At 49.6% G+C, this 19,865-nt stretch overlaps 1 protein-coding gene across 4 annotated transcripts; it reads left to right on the forward strand.

The window, feature by feature from the left end:
* Positions 1–658: 658 nt before the first annotated feature.
* On the forward strand, positions 659–14,845 carry ACVR1C (activin A receptor type 1C). Of its 4 annotated transcripts, none has more exons than XM_030454278.1 (9): positions 659–728; positions 8,669–8,899; positions 12,118–12,363; positions 12,651–12,881; positions 13,052–13,219; positions 13,712–13,868; positions 13,969–14,093; positions 14,354–14,484; positions 14,720–14,845. In XM_030454278.1, exons 1-9 carry the CDS (start codon positions 659–661, stop codon positions 14,843–14,845), a joined length of 1,485 nt encoding a protein of 494 aa, XP_030310138.1. The 4 variants fall into 4 exon arrangements, with proteins under 4 accessions (XP_030310138.1, XP_030310137.1, XP_030310139.1 ...); XM_030454277.1 differs by having other exon boundaries at positions 659–713; positions 8,645–8,899; XM_030454279.1 differs by lacking the exon at positions 12,118–12,363 and having other exon boundaries at positions 659–713; positions 8,645–8,899.
* The last annotated feature ends 5,020 nt before the right edge of the window (positions 14,846–19,865 follow it).

The following is a 19,865-nucleotide window of genomic DNA, read 5'->3' on the forward strand; positions in this document are numbered from 1 at the left end:
GTTCAACTGGGGGGGGGGATGGTATTTTTCTGTACCTCTGCAGCTAGAACCCCAAGGAGTGGTAAGATGAACCACCAGAACCCAGGGCCGAACCCCCTGGTGTCATACCCGGCTCGGGGGAGCTCCGGCAGCGGGGACCCGGCGGCAGAAGAGAGTGGGAGGCGGCGGAGCGGGGGATGCTGCGGGCTCTGGAGGGGATGCTGCGGGCTCTGGGGAGGGATGCTGCGGGCTCTGGAGGGAATGCTGCGGGCTCTGGAAGGGATGCTGCGGGCTCTGGGGACGGATGCTGCGGGCTCTGGAGGGGATGCTGCGGGCTCTGGGGTGGGATGCTGCGGGGACTGGAGGGGATGCTGCGGGCTCAGGGGGGGGGCACTGCTTTTCCTCCCCTCGGGGCCGCCCGTCGGTCCCATCCCGGGGGCAGGTGAGGCGGGCGGAGCCGCCTGCAGCCCCTCCCCTCTCGGCTATAGCTGCTGCCGCCGGCGCGGCCGCCTGGGCGGTGCCGGGGGGAGCGGCGGGACCGGGACCGGGACTGGGACAGCAGCAGCAGCAGCAGCAGCAGCAGCAGCAGCAGCAGCAGCAGCAGCAGCAGAGCGGGACCCCGATACCCGGTACTCGGTACCCGGTACACGGTACCCGGCACCGCCGCCGGTCCGCGGCCATGGGTCGGGCGGGCGGCTCCGCGCTGCGGGCGGCTCTGGCGGTGCTGGCGGCCGGCGGGCTCTGCGCAGGTACGGCGGGCGGTACAGGGAGCAGTACCGGCACCGAGATCGGTACCGGCACCGGGAGCGCCCTGCGCGCCGCCGGCGGCAACCGGGATGCGCGATGGCTGCGGGAGGATTTGGGGTGGGTTGGGTGGGTGTCACCTCGTCTGCCCTGCCCAGCGCTGGGTCACCCCCTCCCTCGTCCGGACACCCCCTCCCTCCGGCAGCCGTGCCCCGCTCTGTGGGTCAGCGCAGTTTCTGGGCAGGTTAAGAAGCTTAATGCGTTAAATTATGCTGAACATGTATGCGCCAGAATTGGGTCAGCGAGGGTTTACGGAACTACCCAGCTCCGGGCTGGGGCCATCCCACGCCCCCTGGGTACCGAGCACTCTCTCCAAAGTGCTCAGCCCGCTGGGTTCAGTGAGAGTCCCCAGAGGTCTCGGTCCAAGGATGTTCTGTCCTGGTCCTTCGGAGCTCAGAGGCAGCTCCGGGACGGAGCAGTGTCAGTCCCGGCAGGTGAGCCCTGCCTCTGCTGGCTGTCCTGCCCCATCCCATCCTGTCCCACTACAGGTTTGCACCCTCTGGAGAGCTCTGGGTGTGAAACAGCAGTGCCTGGGTTCTTCCAGTACAGGTTCTTTTCTCAGGCTGCAGGTGGTATGAAGACTGAATTCTCCTCAGGCTTTCCTTTAAAAACTCAGCCTGTGCTCTCAAGTCACACTCTATAAACCAGCAGCTGTCTTCAAGGTAAAGTGTGGAGCAGAACACTTAAGTTTTTCTGGTTTAGCTTTATTCCAATTTGTGTTTCTATCACTGTTTCACCAGAAGAGTTTCTTGGTGTGATTTTCATTACACTCCTGCAGAGAGAGGTGGCCACAGCCCCCAGCTGAGAGGAAGGACTGTGCCCACTCAGCCATCAAAGTACTTCTGTAATCCCTTCTTTTGGGAAAGGTGAAGTAACAAAGCTCAGCTCTTGGTGTTTGATGTACTTGTGTGTTATGTTGTACATTAGGTAGATCCTTGTTACCTTGAAGGGGTGTAAAACCTGAGTAATCTGAGCTCTTATCTTGGTCTAGGCTTTTTATTATTTAAGTTTGGAATTCCTACTGCCATAGCAATGGGCAATCCCATGCTGCTCTTGTTTTTTCCCGATACCCTTGGATTGGATCACCAATGCTGTGGCCAGCACCGCTTTTCTCTGGAGACCATTTGATATGCTAACAAATCTCATTGCCTTTGGGCATTGCTTGTATAGAGTCTTGCATTGGTTTGCTCCCTGAAGGAGCAGTAGTGTTGTTTTTTCTTACTTGTCACTTATCTTTCCGGAGTCTGACCCAGGTAAGAAATGTGTGTGCATGGTCCAGAAACTTCTTTAGAGGGGGTACCAAGGGAGTTATCTGCACCCAGATACAGACCTCAGGTCTTGAGCAGTGGTTGCTGTTGAGTGTCAAGTGTTGAGCTGTGCTGGATCTGCACCTCCTCTTGCCTCATCATGAACCTGTCTGACTGAGGCTCATAACTCAGCTTGCTCTGCTAAACTTTTTACCCTCTGGTCTCTCTCATGCATGTTTGAAGCTGCTGTGCTGGGTGATGGAGGTCTCCCAAGGAACTTCCATTGTGCCCCAGTGTTCAGGAATAGTTATAGCAATAAGAGGAAGAGTATTTTGCTATTGACAAGGTGAATCTTCCTGCTTTTTCCAGTCTGTTTATCTCATATGGGCTTCTCAAATTCGCTTTCTCTCAGCTCCTACCACCTTTCTTCAACATCAATTGTATCAAATGCTTTGCATGCTCTTCCCTCCCCTTCACATCGTTATTTCAGGGAGAGTGCTCAGCATTCTGTGGTGTTTGGGGATAAATGAGAGTTGGGGTGTTGATTGCAGTAAGGAAATGTGTGACTGTAGTTGTGGTGGTTGTCACAGCACTCACCACTCAATCAATCCTGTTCTGTATTCCTTAGAGGGTGTCTGAAAGCTCTCAAGTTTGTGAGAGTTTGTTTCCTGCTTCAGCACAGTGTGATCCTCCAAAAAGCAAACCAGAGCCCACCAACCATCCCTGTGGTACTGCAGAAACACCCGTGGGAGCAGCTGGGGGGTGGCAGAAATGGACCTTCACTGTGCTTTGGGAGTGCCATTGGTCTGGGGGGGGTGGGGGTGTGGAGGGTGAGGAAAATGTGTGCAAATAGCATGAAATTGGAGTTTTGCTACATGAGTAGCACTGTATTCAAACAGATTTGTCTTCTTGTCTGTCTGTATGATAAAATATCCTTGTGTTGGGTGATAAGTATGTGGTAAAAAGCCACGTAAAATGCCTCTTTGGTCTAAATTGTTAGTGCATTTGTTTGATTCCAACAAAAATTTCCTATAGAATTTCATCTTGGATTAACAGCCTGAGGTACATAACATGCAGGGTGATGGCTGCCAACCAGCTGCTGCACATCCCTGGGCATGTGTTCCAGCTTACTGGTTTGGTTTGCTTAGTCCTTATTAACTGGTGATGCTGGAAACCTTTGTGTTGTTGAGCACCAGAAATAGTTTGTACTTGGAAATAGGTGCTGCAGTAGAGCAGCAGTTGTATTTCCCTAAACAACTTCATTCCCAGCTATGTAGTAAATTAGCAGTGTGATGCCACCTTCTCATTTCTGTGTGTCACTGAACCTCTGTTTTCTTGGCTTTTAGTAAAAAGCTTTAATAATGACAAAGCTTTAACAAAACAATCTGAATGAGAACTGTGAGTACTTGATGGCCATGAGCTACCAGGGTGTCTCCCAATCATTTGCACAGACACAAGATGGTACAGGGGGTGAGTGGAATTTAGTTCTGCTGTTTTGGAGTAGGCTCTGGGTATCCTCCCAGCCCCTTGCAGATGATTCCATCTGGCCAGGGCATGACAAGCTCTGCTGGCAGGACAGCAGCACAGTGGCTGTCCCCATGGAGCATCCTGTCCCTCTGCCAGGACCTGCCTGTGGGTGCTCAGGGTTTGTGTTGGAGTGTCTGCTCGGGGCTAAGTTCTGGGTTGTGGCTCTGAAATGTCAGCAAAAGCCCCTAGAAAAGGGATCATCAGGCTGAAGCCCCTCTGGACTCTGGTCCATCCCCATGCTCCTCTCCCTGCCAGGTGCTGGGAGGGAGAGGCTGAGGGTTTCTTCTCCCGTGCTTATTTTTGTCAGCTAGAAATTCAACTCCTGCCTGGGTGTGAGGGTTCTGATAACCTGGTAATTAATGGCACAGAGACATTAAAGTGTCGAGCTGCGAGCAGATGATTAGGAAGAGCTGCTGAGCTAATAACTCCCCCCCAGTTCAAAAATGCCATTTCCTGGCTTTGCTTCAAGTGCTGTCAGGCTCTGGATTATCCTGGTTGTCTCTGTCTCTCCTGCAGAGTCCTAATTGGAGCCTGACTCAGATGCCTCACTTTAGATACTGTGAGTACCTCTTGGCGGGGGGTAGCCCCCACTCCCACAGCAGCTTTGGACATGTGAATCTGGGCCTCTGCAAGTCTCTCTGGTGGAGGTTGGCAGGTTTTGTCACTTCAGCACACGTCCTGTCCTGTCCTGACCACTTTTGGTGACACAGTGATCCTGGTGTCACCAAGGGGTGAGAATTCTCCCACTGCCTGAGCTGCTGCCCATGCCAGCCTTCTCTGAGGGACATCCCACTGCTGGGGCAGCCTAGGAAATGCTTCTTCCCAGGGTAAGTGGTCTTTGCAAGTTGAAGTTTTCTTGCAGAAAAGAATATTTCAGCTGGAAGGGCCCTGCAGCCATCAGCCAGTCCCCCTGCCAGTGTGCAGTCAGTAATTTATCTCACTGTGCTTGCTTCATCTTAAGTTCAGTGGTGTCAGAAATAAATAAGGTGCATTAAAAAGTCAATGTTTTCCTGCTTCCATGCTTACCAGAAAGCTGACTCTAGGTAGTGAGAGCTGTCTGCAGAACTCACATGGCCCTCTCTTCTCCAGCAGGACAGGGATGGTTTCAGTCTGACACTTGATGGGACAAAGCCAGCAAGTTCAGTAAAAGGGAACATTTGGGGTTTTCAAGTGTTGTTCTATAAAATACTTTGCCCTTCTTGATACAGTAATTCTAACGCAGTCAGATTTCCATCTTCAAAGTCAAACGTTGTTCTTCAGGGGTGGGAAAGGCTGTGCTTGACTGGAGGGGAACTGCAGATGGGAAGGAGGGTCAGTGGCATCTCCTGGCTGTGAAATACCATGTCAGGCTGTTTTCAGGGGGTGACCATATTCTGCTTTCAGTGCTAGGGATTCTTTTTCATGGAAGCCATTCCAGGGCTGGGGTCAGAAATGCTGTCAGTGCCTGCTCTGTCAGCTGCCTCCCCATGGACCTTGCACTCTCAGCCCTACACTGGATCCTCCCAAGGTGCCCCATGGGTTGAGACCAGCAGATTCTTCCTCAGCTTTACATATTTACTGCATTTCACAGATCTCCTGCACACACAGTTTTTCACATTTCACAGTGCCTGACTTTCAAAAAAATACCTCACCTATTTGAAGCTAATGAGAAATCAGCAGATTTCCTTTGACAGATTGTTAAAAAAAGAAAAACTATTTAAAGGTGTTCTGTTGCCCTTTCTCTGCTCAGTTAGTTAATTAAAATTCCTCCATTTCTGCCTACTGTTTTTTTGTTAGGGTTGCTGAGCTTTTCTAAATCAGGGATTTTAAGTACCTGCCTCCAAAATTAAAGATAGAATTGTCCAACAGCTTTTTGGATATGCTTCTTCATAAGTGGTGGCACTACTGACACACATGAGCCCCAGACCTCCTCATCTGGGAATCAAATGAAACTGTAGGGATGCACGATGGAGAAAGTCTCTACAGAGTGACTGAGGATGGAAATGTTCTGGGTATTCAGCCCTCCTTCCCATCAAGATTACAGACAATTAATTGCTGTAGGGCCATTTAGATATTTGCTTTCCAATTTAATTTTGAAATGCTCTACTGCCCTGTAGTCACAAGAATAAACTGCTTCTGTGAGTAGTGCTGGATTAGGACTTAATGGGAGATTAATGCCCTGTTAATCTGCATAGTAAGATGTTGGTGTTGAAATGCAGAACACTGTGTGGTTCTTAAGAGACAGCAAAACTGTGGTGGTTTTTTCCCCTATAGTTTTTAGTTTGTTCTTCTAATCCCACAGTATTAGTCAGTTTATGCCAATTATATGCTCAGTTCTTTCCATTTAACTTTAGAGATTGCAGCATGTCTTCCTACTTGTTTTAATTGTTAGCTGCTTCCATTCAACTGGTGTCTGAACTCATCTCCTTCCATCTGTTTTTCACATGTACAATTCCTGTTCCATAGTTATCTGGTGATTCACACGTTTGAAGCTGACACTTGGGGAAAAAAACTGATGGAAGTATATAAAAAAGAAATCTGTTGTGCACCTTTGACTTGTGAATAGGGTGCTGGTTCAGTTCCTGCTGCTACGTAAGGCAATTGCTCAGTGTTTGCCTGGGCTGGAAGTGTTCTTATGGTCACACTCAAAAATAAAAATAAAAAAAATGTTGCTTTTCCTGTAAGTTGTCATGCAGGATATTTTCTGCTCCCAAGAGCAACTCATTCTGACCTTGATTCATAGTGAGTCTCATCCAACAAACTGCTACATGGTCCCAGGTAAAGAAAGAAAAAGAAAAAGGGTCCTTGATAACTTCTTTTGTCCTAAAAAGCTAAAACCAGGGAGCACCTGTTCCTGTGGTCTCTGTATCTAGAAACTGCTTTCCTTGGGTATCTGAGAGCTTGTGACTTGGTCCAGCTTGCCTGTTGGTTTCTCTGGTTCCTCACCCAGGTTGTGCCAAGTGCTCCTCTCTGGAGGCAGAGGGACTGCTCACCTCCCACTGCTGTGCCCCCCATCCTCTCCTCTCCTCTCCTCTCCTCTCCTCTCCTCTCCTCTCCTCCTCTCCTCTCCTCTCCTCTCCTCTCCTCTCCTCTCCTCTCCTCTCCTCTCCTCTCTCTCTCCTCTCCTCTCCTCTCCTCTCCTCTCCTCTCCTCTCCTCTCCTCTCCTCTCCTCTCCTCTCCTCTCCTCTCCTCTCCTCTCCTCTCCTCTCCTCTCCTCTCCTCTCCTCTCCTCTCCTCTCCTCTCCTCCTCTCCTCTCCTCTCCTCCCTCCTCTCCTCCCTCTCCTCTCCTCTCCTCTCCTCTCCTCTCCTCTCCCTCTCCTCTCCTCTTGCTCATCTCTGAGCATCAGGACAGAATTGTTCCTGCCTGCTGGAGCAGGAGCTGCTTGGGGAGCTGTAACCATTGGTAACCAAGTCTGGACACCAGGACAGCTTGCTGAGGCCCCAGAGTGTTTCAGTTCTTCACTTTCTCCTAATTTCTCAATCAGAGAATGCAATGCTTTAAGGGGAATGTTCTTGTCCTTGAGTAAATAAAGGGGTAATGTTTGTGAGTTTTGAAACTCTGGGGGCACATTTGCTTCCTACCTCTTTGATCCCTTTCCCTCTAAGTCCTTTACAGTCACCTTATTCCCCTTCTCTGGTCCCAGTCACAGTGGAAGCCCTGACTCCCCCCTGAGCACTGCAGTGGTGCCAGGGCAGTGGTTGGCAGCTTTATAAAAAGGCATGGTTAAAAAAAGGCAACAGCTCAGGTCTGGAGGATGGATGTATATAAAGGTGTTCTGGGATGTAATGTTTGTGGGTGTGCAGAGGGTTTTCTTTGTGTGCTCTTCTGCCCCTTCCAAACTGAGTGTAGTGTTGGTGTGGACCTGACTTCAGTCAGCTCTGGATTTCCAGAGGAGAAGAGGAAATGCTCATTGAGCCATCTTGGTCTCCAGGACTCTTTAGTCTTCACTGGGCATGAAGATTCCCTGGCAGTTCAACATACTCCTGTCCCTTCTGCCCTCTTCTTACCATCAGGTGGCCAGGTGTGGTCCCTTTCAATAACCATGTTGTGTGGTATTCAGAATTTTGACCAAAACTTTATTTCTTTTTGTTCTTTGTGTAATGGCTTCTCACAGAAACAGCTCCTTGGGGATCAGGGCTGACTTCCACAGCTCTGTGAACCTTGGCTCTTGGGCAGTGGGTTGGGCAGGTCTATCTCCAGCAAAGCACCCAGAACTAACAGGAAAAACGGGGCTGGAATCTTCCTCCATTACTCCCAGTTTCATTCTGCAGTGCTGTGGTGATGTGCATGTTCTGCTGCTCCATCTCGTGTGTGTTGGGATGTGACGATCTCTGCTCCTGGTACCTCTACTGGGTTGGTTGTGTCTGCAGGGAAGGAACTCATAGCCCTGTTTCCAGGGGGTGGTTGTGCTCCCTCCCCATGCCCAGGGAAGGGCAGAGCACACCCTGCAGCCAGGACAAACACCAGCACATGGGGACAGGGGACTTGGTTGTGGGCCTGAGCTGAAGGCAAACACTCCAAGATGCTACTTTGGGAGGGGATGGACGTGGATGTAAGGAAAACAAAGAGCATCACAGGAACAGAAATGGGGTTTGTGCTGACATCTGTCAGGGCTCCTCCAGGGACTCTGTTTGGGTGTTTCCCAGTCTTGTAGAGGTCAAACTGACCCAGGAGGGTGGACAGAATGCATTTTAGGGATCTTGTGGTAGGATAAGAACTGTTCAAGTCAAGTTGAGGATTCGAAGTCTCTGTACTGTAAAACGAGGTTTCTTTTGTACAGAAACAATGATATGAAATGCATTTAAGGGTTTCCTGTAGAAATAGCTTTCAGCTGAAGGTTGAGATGTCTTGGGTATTGTATCACTGCTACTATGGGCTCCTAAACTTGGCATAAAGCAAGCAAAAATTGTTTGTTGTGAAGCAGATGAAGTGAACAAGGCAGGCAAAAAAAATCATAGTTGGCATCTGGTGTTTCAGTGAGATGATGTGGGGGGCTTTGGTTTCCTCCCCTCAGCAGCACAGGAGAGGGCTCTGGCTCAGGAGCTCCTGAGCGTGCCCATGCTGAGCCATCTGGCACACTTGCCATGGGGGCCATCTCACCAGAGCTGGAACCTTCTCTCCTTTTCCAGGTCTGAAGTGTGTGTGCCAGCTGTGTGAGCACAGCAACTTCACCTGCCAGACAGAGGGGGCCTGCTGGGCATCTGTGATGCTGACCAACGGGAGGGAGGAGGTCATCAAGTCCTGTGTCTCCCTCCCCGAGCTGAACGCTCAGGTCTTCTGCCACAGCTCCAAGAACATCACCAAGACTGAGTGCTGCTACACTGACTTCTGCAACAACATCACCCTCCACCTGCCCGTTGGTGAGTGCCCTCCCAGAGCAGAACGGGGCTCAAAGGCCTTCCTGACAGCTTGGGGATGCAGAAATGCTGTGCTGAGGACATGGCCAAGAGAGCCAGAGAATGGGGGGGTTAAAGGCTCCTGTAAAACTGTAGCTATTTTCTATTCCCAGCTTGTTTCAGACAGGAAAAACCTCAACAGCTGAGGTTGTTACCTGGTGCTTCAAAGGAAATAATGAGGGCCTCGCACTGGCTGAAGTTTGGCAGCCCCAAAGGTCTCTGCACACAATTTAAGAGCTGCTTTAGGTGGCTGGGGTCAGAACTCAGACCAGGGAGGTTGGAAAGGTGCTGGCTGTGAATTGCACCTGGGAAACACAATCCCAGGTGTTGGGACAGACTTGGTGTGGTGTGAGGTTTGCTCCCCCATCCTCACACTCCCTCGCAGTGATGGGTCAAACCCCAAGATGTCAGCAGCCACTCTTCTCACTGTCCTTGGCCAGTCTGTGTCACCCAGTGCCCTGTCTCTGTGACCTGGACTGAGCAGCAGTTGCTGCAGGTGATGTTGGTGCATCAGAAGCTGGAGTTTGCTGTGGCTGTGTGGTGGTCAGGGGGACAGAGGTGTCCTCTCTGTTGATATGGGTCACAAAGGGTCTTCTCCAGGAGGGGTGTGTGTGTGAGAGGGGTGAAGGACACTTTAACAGCCACATAGATGTGATGCTGAGGGACATGGTTTAGTGGTGGCCTTGGCAGTGCTGGGTTTGCTGTTGAACCTGATGATCTTAAAAGTCTTTTCCAACCAAAGCACTTGTGTGACTCGGAGTCACTGGGGGTGATGGCTCTGGATGATGCAGTTTCAGGAATCTTGTTAGTCTGCCTTGAACCTTAGGGTTCTGCAGCTCACTTGAGCAGCTTATCCCTGGTGTTAAGTCAGAGTCATTGATTCCTGCCCAGCAGGGATGAGAGTGTGAGATTCCTGGTCCCAATTAGAGGGGAAAAAGGTTGGCAATTCCAGGAGCTCTGTGTACAACACAGCTGGTGCAGTACTGGAGTCTGCCAGACTCGTGTAATGAAGTTGAATCAGTGTTGGTTTTTTTTAAGAAAATCAAATATTTATACTATTTTTAGGTTTAATTATTTGACTCTTCTTTTCAAGATCTGTGTTTAATCCAGGCTTTTTTGAAAAAGCTGGAGAATGTGCAGCTTTATCAGATGATACCTTTTTACAGACCTATGCCAGTGAAAGTTGTTACAGGTAGGAAGGCTGCAAATGAATACATAATTCACAATTGTAACTTACATTTAGCCTACTATTTTATGGCACACACCAGAATTTAAAAGGCTGTTACTGAAGGCACTTGCTGTGTCACACAAGGGACAGGAGGACAGACCCTGTGGTGGCCTTGGGGACAGTCATCTCCAGCTTGTCCAGGCAGATGCCGGATGCTGCCAGGGGAAGGTCCCATTCCCATCAGCCGAGGTAGAACCTGGCAGGTGGGAGGTGAGCCCCTACACCTCCCCTCACCTGCTCCATAGGGCAGAAATAAGGATTATTTAAGGATTTTTCTCTCAATTGACAAAACCAGGGAGATACTAACAGTGGTTATGCTCTAGAAACAGAGAAATAAAGTATCATGTTTTTTTTTTCTGTTTTGTCTCCCAAGCTGGGATTCTGGAATCTTGTGAGAAAACTGCTGTTTGTAGGGGAGCAGCTGGAAGCATGTCTTGTCCTAGTGCTTGACCTGGGGCTTGCAAAACCTCTGTTTCCATGCTTCAGTACCAGAGAAAATTACTTAATCTTTAGCCTGAGCCCTTTGCTCTGTACATTTGGGGGAATTCATGTTAGCTGAAAACCCTGCAGTGCCCATGCTGTTTGTTTGCTGGCCTTTTCTGACAGCCCTTCTTCACACACCTCATGTTGCAGGAAAGCTTTGTTTGTGCCCCAGCAAGAAAACCCCAAACCAGACCTTTCCAAGGGACGTTGCTGTGAGAGGAGTGGCTGTTTCTTTCGCTTCTGGTCTTGTGTGGCCTGAAAGTATGGCTTGTACTCAGAAATGGTCTTGTACTCAGAAATCCCAGGTTTAAGGGCCAGGTTTAAAAGGAAGGGTTAGTTTGCTGTAGCTGGGGTTCTTCTGTGTTACCCTGACTTAATTTCCAGGTTATTTGAACTGGGGTTCTTTCTGCCCCAGCTGGTGACTTGGACTGGCCAGTCTGGTGCTGGGATGTCCTGGCAGGGACCTGCCTGGGAATCTCTGCTGGAGAAATTGTCTCTTTATCTCAAAGCACCTGGTCTGGAGAGGGGTGATATGGTCCTAGTGGAAGCTGCAGAAGCTTAATTTTAGACTCGAGTCCAAACTATTTACTTTTGAAATGGCTTTAAAATATTCTGCATGTCTGACCAGAGCCTCCCTTCAGATGCAGTGTACTTTCTTACCACATTGGAACGAATGCATAATTTTTTTTCTCTGAGTAGCTTAGGAATTCAAACATGCAGAGCTTAGGGCTTTTAGAAGTCTTAAGGTGCCCATTAGATGTCAAAAGCAAGGCAAATGTCATGTGTTAAAATATCTTCTGCATTGGGGGAAAAAAAGTCTTTCCTTTTTGTTGCCTAAAATTACTCTTTTGTTTACATAGCTTGGACTATAGCTGTACCACGTTGTGAAAGTGCTGAATGCTGCCAGATGTGCTGCTTTTGCTTCATACATGGCAACATGTCTTCAGCCTCTATTCTAGATCAGGAAGTCATTGAACAGTACGTTTGAAACTGGATTGCAAAATACTGTGATTAATGCTGTGGATTTGATGTACTCAGTCTCATGTACTCAACTAATGTGTGGTTATAGGTACTCAGGAGGGATTTTCTTATTTCCCAGAGAGTTTCACAGCAGCTGCAGACATCACCACACTTGGTGATGTCACCTTGAATTCCTTTGTACACCTCAGATTTGGTGTGTTTTGCTCTGGTGCTGGTCCCATCCTGCAGTGGGGGCTGGTGCTGGGGACACCAGGGCCATGCTCAGCCCAGGGAGGGGCAGGGCTGCAGGATGCTGTGCTGCCAGGGAGCAGGTCAAGGCTGGAGGGGGCTTGGAGCAACTTGGGTGGGTGGGAGGTGTCCCTGCCCATGGCAGGGGTGGCTTTAAGGTCCCTTCAGACCCAAACCATTCTACCAACCCACCATCTGCTCTACAGCCCTTCACTTACTATCTTTTTCCCTCCTCTCTGCTCTCCCTGGTGTCTTTCCAAAGCCTCGGAGCCCCCTGGCAGAGCCAGCCTGGGGCCGGTGGTGCTGCTGGTGACAGTGGCAGTGCCAGTCTGTGTCCTCTCACTGGTGGCCGTGCTGGTGGCCTGCACCTGCCGGGGGGGGCACTGTGCCCACCGCCGGGCCAAGCCCCCCAACGTGGAGGAGCCCCTCTCTGAGAGCAACCTGGTCAGCTCTGGGAAGACCCTGAAGGATCTCATCTACGACATGACGACCTCCGGCTCCGGCTCTGGTAGGGTTGTTGCTTTGTTTGCTTTTGGGTTGGGTTGAGGTTTTTGTTTTTGTTTCAGTTTTATTTGTTTGCTTTGTTTTGGGTTTTTTTAATTTTATTTGGGATTAGGGAGGTAGAGTTTGGGGAAAGAAAGGTGTCATGTTGGTGAGGTGGCCTTGCTGGAAAACCTATCCTTGTGCTTAGAGGGATGGGATGGGGAGAGTGAGCTGGGGAAAGCAGCCATCTCTGGGCTCTGCAGGTGACGGGTGGGCTGTTTCACAAAGTTCTGCCTCTTGTTTGTAAACCAGGTTTACCTCTGCTCGTGCAAAGGACCATCGCCAGGACCATTGTCCTGCAGGAAATCGTAGGGAAAGGCCGGTTTGGTGAAGTCTGGCGTGGAAAGTGGTGTGGGGAGGATGTAGCTGTGAAAATCTTCTCCTCCAGAGACGAACGGTCCTGGTTCCGGGAGGCTGAGATTTACCAGACTGTGATGCTGAGGCACGAGAACATCCTGGGCTTTATTGCTGCTGACAACAAGGGTATGTGGCCAGCTGTCACCAGCCCCCCAGGGCTGTCCCAGAATGGCTTTGGCTTCCTCCTGGAACCCCCTGGGAGCCTGGTGGCCATGCCCAGCTCTGTTGGGAGCTGCCTGTGATACAAGGGGGGGTTTGTTTGCACACATCTGAACAGCCTTGCTTCCTCTGGGCAGATAATGGGACGTGGACTCAGCTCTGGCTTGTCTCTGAGTACCACGAGCAGGGCTCCCTGTTTGACTACCTGAACAGAGGGACGGTGACAGTGCAGGGCATGGTCAGGCTGGCACTGTCAGTGGCCAGTGGCCTGGCCCACCTCCACATGGAGATCGTCGGCACACAAGGTGAGTGTCCCCCTCCTACTGCTCCTCCCGGGGCTGTCAGGAGCTGCAGGGGTGTCTCTGCAGGGGTGTTGATGGGTGAGGTGGTACAGTGAGGTGTTTCACAAGTGTCCTCCTGCAGGAGGCAGTGCTAGTGAGCAGGAACAGATGGGCACAGCACTCGTCTGCTTCCACCCCTGCCCCCTTCCTGTCCTTTGAGGATGCTGAGGGGAGTGCTAACCAAGGGTTTGCTACAAGGATGAACTTAGGGTTTCCCTTTTTGTGTTTTACTCCTGGAATGCAGATGTTGGAACAAAAATGACCTCAGGGTTGTGGTTTTTTCCCCCTAATTTGATGGCATTTAGCAGAGCTTTCCATGGTGCAAAATAGGCTTCAGTGAGTTTTTACAGGGTTCAGTTAAAAGCTGAATAAAACTGCTGTGGTTTCCCTGCTTGTTATGCTAAAACCAATACCATGGTTATCAAAGCTGCTGGCTCTGTCCCTCTCTGTGACCAGGCAAGCCTGCCATTGCCCACCGAGACCTGAAATCCAAGAACATCCTGGTGAAGAGGAATGAGAGCTGTGCCATCGCTGACCTGGGACTGGCGGTGAAGCACGACTCAGTGCTGAACACCATTGACATCCCCCAGAACCCCAGGGTGGGGACACGGAGGTGGGTGATGGGGGCCCATTCCTGGTGTCCCTTGAGACCCAGCACAGCTGACAGCTCCTGTACAAAATGCCTCTGGGAAACTGGCTTCTGTGCTTTGAAGGTACATGGCTCCTGAGATCCTGGATGACGTGATGAACACCAGCATCTTTGAGTCCTTCAAGCGTGCAGACATCTACTCTCTGGGGCTGGTGTACTGGGAGATCGCCCGGAGATGCTCAGTTGGAGGTGAGGTCCTGGCCCTTTCGTTCTGCAGTCCAGGCTGTCTTTATCATGAACAAACCCAGACCAGTAAAGGGTCTGTGTCCCTCCCTGCCTGCTCAGTTCCCTCAGCAGTGTGTGGCCATGGAGATGTGTGGTGGAGCAGTTGTTCAAGGTGGTCCCAAACATCCCTCTGTTCCTCCTTATTGCCAGCAAGCAACCGACAGAGCTGATTCTGGAGCAGCTACTGTGGATCTTGTGTTCTCTGCACAATAAATCTTTCCTAGGAATCACAGAGGAATACCAGCTGCCTTACTACGACGTGGTACCTTCCGATCCCTCGATAGAAGACATGAGAAGGGTGGTTTGTGAGCAGAAGCTCAGGCCAAATATTCCAAACCAGTGGCAAAGCTGTGAGGTAAACGCAGTTTTCCGGTTCACTACAAAGCTCATAAAAATTAAAATTAAATTAAATTTAAACGAGACAGAACTTTGTGGCGAGAGGAGGGGAGACGGATGCTCAGCCTCCCTTGAGCTGTGTGTGGGATGTCTGTCTCTCCTCCTGCTCCCAGCTCGGCAGAGGGAAGCCGTGCCGGGTTCTGGGGTGCTGCCGGTTCCCGGGTGGGTTTCTGATGCGCTGTCGCCCCCCGCAGGCGCTGCGGGCCATGGGCCGGGTGATGCGGGAGTGCTGGCACGGCAGCGGGGCCGCCCGCCTCACCGCCCTGCGCGTCAAGAAAACCATCTCCCAGCTCTGCCTGCAGACCCACGGCAAGGCCTGACCCTGAGAGCCGCCAGCCCTGCTGCTCACCCCCCAACACGGGACACAATCTTCATTTTCGCTCTACCTCACGTAACGCTGCTCCGCTGCTCCGCGGGGAACGGCCCGACCCGCGGCACCGGCAACTCCCCCCGCGTTCGGCCACTGAAGGGGCAGCTCTTGAGCACGCAGTGTGTGCTCTGTACACCGAGTCAAGGTCTTGCTTTGGCTTCCTGAAGCAAATCAGCCGCCAGGATAAGTGCAGAGAGAGCTTCAGACACCCCGGCAGTGTGACAGTGCCCTGTGCCATCCGGCCCCCTGTCCCAGCCCCCCGAGGGCTGCTCCTGGTTAGAGGCTGCTTGCAAGAGCAACCTCGTGGTTTGTTCTCAAACCAAGAAAGAGACCAAATGTAATCCTTTTTTTTTTTTTTTTTTTTTTTTTTTTTCCACACAGGAATTTGAAAAGGGGCTGTCAGCAAAATGCATTTTTAAATATTATATTTATCATATTTATCATCACTTAAACAAGTAAAAAAGATGGAAACTCTATTGAGCATTTACATGGGGAACAAAATCATCAGTTTTTGTGAACTTTTATTGTCTTGATTCCACATACAGTATTATAGTTAGGATTTGGAGTTATTTTACTCCGTTCATTTGTTAATGATCACATCAGCCAAGGGACAATTTTTCTTCTTAACAGCTAGAAGGAAAATAATAGCATTGCCAATAGACACGTAAGGATGGAATGGGAAAGATTCTACCTAAACTGAGAAAGTATATATTTTTAAACAACATCTTGCCAATCTGTCACTGGTAACATTTTTTTTAGTGCCTTTGGATGTTTCAGGGGGAATCTATAACAAAATTAACTCTGGGAAAGCAGCTGAAGCCTGGCAGGAAGTCTGTTTTCTCCTTGCAGCCCCCCCTGCTCTCCTGATGCCCATCCAGCCTGTGCAGAGGCTTCACATGGGTGTCTGTAAGAGCTGCTGAGCAATCTGAACGTTTCTGGTTGTAGTTCCATGGTACTGCAAGCTATAAGAAGTGGGGGGATTTTTCCAAAATTCATTGAGGCTCTGGGATTTAGTGAATCCTGCCCCCCGCCCCCGGCCCACATGTTTGATTGTACTATTCCAGTATTCTTCAGAGCCAAAATCATACATTTGATAATCATATGGTTCTTTAAATGTTTCTAAACAGAGGCAGTCCATGGAAATGAAGCCCAGAGGTGACTCCAGAGTTGGCAAACTGTGTAAGAATGGGCTGTAGGACAGCCAGCTCTGTGCAAGTCAGCTATTCCAGCTCTTGGGATCAATCTTTGAGATGGAACCTCTTGAACTGGGGCTCCGGTGGGGAAGGCTGGGTTAAACTTTTACTGAGCATTCTCAGTGCTCCATGTTCCATCCTGACACACACTCAGGACACCATGGGATCTTTATGGATGTTAATTGCCCTGTAAATAGGCTCTAGTGCAATTTCCCTGTTTGCATAACTCCTGCTCACTCCTGCGTGTGCTCAATAATGCAAGTCTGAGCATCGTCTGTTAGCTGAGTGCTGGAGAACATCTCTGCCAGCTTGCTGGTGGATTTTTCTCCATTATGCTTTCTGAGATGCAGTCATCGTATAGCTTGAACTGTCATGTGCACAACCTCCGCCAGGGAGCTCTACAGCTGGGTCCTCCTAACCTGTTTGGGGGCTGACTGTTGAAGCTGAACGACCCAAAGTGTGATGCTTGAGTATCAAAAGGTTTGCAAATGTAATATCCAGCACTTGTTCTTGTAGGACATGACTTGAAAAGAATCCCTGTGTTAAAAAGGAAAAATCAAAGATTAGGTTTTTTTAAGTGGGAAAAAGAAATGTTTTGTCCATTGAGGTCAACTCAGTGAATTTGCAGAATGAGGTGTCTGAAACCAACAGTAATGAAGTAAAAGAAATTCTAAAGCGTATGCAGGTTTAGGCCTGTTTGTGCAAAAGTCTTCAAACTGTGCAGGGAGGGTGAACCCTGCAAAGGGCAAATGTTTGCAGCAGTCTCAGTGCACTGAGACTCATTAGTGAGCACTTGATCAGTTGCTGTACAAAGTGCAAGATGAACACAGGACACCATTAGCTTCTCTTGTGCCACTTCTAAAACACTTTTTTTTTTTTTTTTTTTTTTTTTTTTTTTTTTTTTTTTTTCCCCCTAAAATGGAGGCATTCTTCACTGAGAGAGAGTGATCAGGGTGCTCTTCAGGAATTTTTCTTCCATTTTAAATGCACTTTTTAACCGTTTTATCCCTTAGAAGTACCTGTGCCCTTGGGGTCTATCTGGTAGCTGTCTCTGTGAACTGGATTGCAGGGTGGAGGAACGTGGTGTTGGGGCAGAAGCTCCCCTGGTCAGGAACTGTGCTGGGCAAGAGTCGTGCTGTGAAATCAAACGCAATTCAATATTCTTTGGTGTGAGGCACTTTGGTGACCTGCTCTGGTCAGTCTGGCATGGTGCTGGAGTTCTAGGCTGTGAGTTTGGTGGCAGCAGGACAGCCCTGGTGCTGGTGAGAGGTGTGCCAGGAGGGAGCTCTGCAGGTCACAGCTCCAGCCCTGCCCATGCCTCCTGCCATGAGGTGTTGCAGTCTGCTTGCCTCAGCTGGACACTTAGATCAGTATTTTTGCACTGGTTTTGTGTTGTTTGGTCTGGTTGTGTTTGTTTTTTGGGGTTTTTTTGTTCGTTTGGTTTGGGGTGGTGTTTTTGGGGTTGTCTTTTGTTGTTTGTTTGTTGTTCTCCTTTTGCTGCAGAGAGATAAAAGTGTTTTAGCAAACTGGAGTTAAAGATGACTGAGCCAAGGGGCTGGTGTTGCTGTGCTGGGCTTTAAGACATTCGTGAGCTGCACTCAGCTTTAAAAAAACCCCAGTCCCCTTGTTTTAGTGGCCTTTCCCCTCAATGTAGATTTGTACTGTTCCAGTTCCAGAACAGAGGTTATGCTGAGATGGGTTTAGGGAGCTTAGGTTTCTTGAGAGGTTACTAATGTTCCTTCTAATCTTCATTTAAAGCACAGGTTCTTAAACTCGTAGAAATTTTCAAGCTCAAGGATACTCAAGACCAATCACCACATTTAGCCTCTCCTAATTGATGCTTCTAGTTTAGGGGAGTTACTAATTTTTTTTTTAGCTGCCTTCTAATAACAATGTAAAACTACATGGAATATGAACTGAAAGGGAAAGTCAACTAACATTTTCTCTAGCACCTAATTTTTTTTTTTTGTGTGTCCTTAACTGCTCCCCCAAATACCCCTTGAGAAATTCAAGCTGTAATTTCTTTCGCACTTTGCTACTTTTAAAGTAATTTGCACATAACCAAGATCATTCCCTCATGTAACCCTATAACGAATCCTAGAGTATTTTTGTTGTTGTCATGTCAGCTCTGTTTTCGGTAATAGATTCAGGAATTATAGATGAATTTGTTAGAAAATACATCTTGCCCCTACAACGGGTCTGAAGATGGAAGGGAGGAAAGTCCCCTGGCTGCCCCTGGCTGCCTGGATCCCCCCCCCTCAAGGCACTGCTGGGCTCAGGGGTGTCCCCAGCACATCCTTGGGGACGGGAGGGACTTTTCTGTAGAGACAGAATCAAAAAGAGGTGTATTTGTCAGGGAGGCTCTGCCTGGGTGTGAGGGGTGTGAGGATGCTGTCGGTCTGCAGCAGGGGGGTGTGAGCAGTCTTGGTGCCGCGGTCCCAGGGCAGATCCCAGCCCTGCCCCCGGCTCAGTCTTCCCCCTGCAGAAAGCTGTTCCCCCCTCTGCCTCCAGCTTTTAGGGAAAAACATCCGTGTTCCTGTCCCACAGGATGTACCATTTATGAATGTACGGGGAGATCAGCTTTATGAGGTACATTGTATTTCTCCCACATCTCAGAAGTGTGCAATAAGTTGTAACCAAAGGCTCTGAATGTATTTTTGGCATAAATAGACTGAATGTATTTTGAATGTAGCTACTATATTTGTGTCTTAATCTGCTGTGATTTTTAAGTCCCCAAAGAGGAATGTGTAGTGTTTTGTCACTGTACAAAGTTGTCTGATTTTTTTTTTTGTTTTAAAGCATTGATATTTTTCCTGGAAGTACTGTAGTATTTTAGAACTTAGTGTAGCAGTGCAGTGCTAAAATTCAGCCTTCAGATTGTGAAATGCCTAATCCAGTGTACACTGCAGAAGTTATTTTTAAAACTGTTGCTAAAGTCATGGCATGATATTGCAGCTGCTCTGGATGTAAATAATTGGTTCAAATGTTGTATTTTGTATGCACATTTTACATACTGGTATACTTTTGGGAAGACATGGTGATTTTAATAAATTAAGCACACCCTGCCCCACTGCATCCCTGTGAAGTGCAAACTAGATCTTTATATTCACTTTGAGAGGGGAAAAGGGTTGAGGGCTGTCTGAGGGAACTTAGAGATGCGGGAGGTTTCAGACAGGACCCAAAGCTCTCCGGCTGAGCCCCAGCCCTGTCTGGGAAGTGCCAGCTTCTCTCCCGTGCTGGAGAGCAATTCCTGAGGAAAGGGCTTGAAGCTTTGTCCCTTCAGGCCATGGCAGCTGGCTGGGCAGCAGAGGGGCTGGTGGCTGGAAGGCAAGGAGTGGCCCTGGAGCTGTTCCCCAGCCCCATCCCCTGCCCAGTGCTGTGCCAGGCTCCATCTCCCAGGGAGCAGCATCCTGAGGCATTCCTGCTCCTGGAGACCCCTCTTCCCAGCACAAGTGACAGGAGGAGCAGCTCACCAGGTGGGTCCTGTCCCACAGGGGTGCTGTGTCCCAGCCTGGGGGCAGGAGCTTGGCAGGCTGGTGAAGCTCCACTGGGGGGGAAGGTGTCCAGGAGAAACTGCTGGGGGGGGATTGGGTCTCACAGAGGATAATGCTTTGTTTTCTTGAATTCAGGTTAACCAACTCCACAGCAGTCCACAGGAGCCCTGGTTACAAACCTGGTGGCAAAGGAGAAGAGTTGCTCATGAGCCCCTGGAGGGATGGGGTCGTGTCCTGCTGAGGGTGACTTCCTGCTCGTTCCTTCTGCTCTGGTGATGTGAGT

Source organism: Calypte anna, chromosome 7, assembly GCF_003957555.1.
Source record: "Calypte anna isolate BGI_N300 chromosome 7, bCalAnn1_v1.p, whole genome shotgun sequence".
NCBI classification, from domain to species: Eukaryota; Metazoa; Chordata; class Aves; order Apodiformes; family Trochilidae; genus Calypte; species Calypte anna.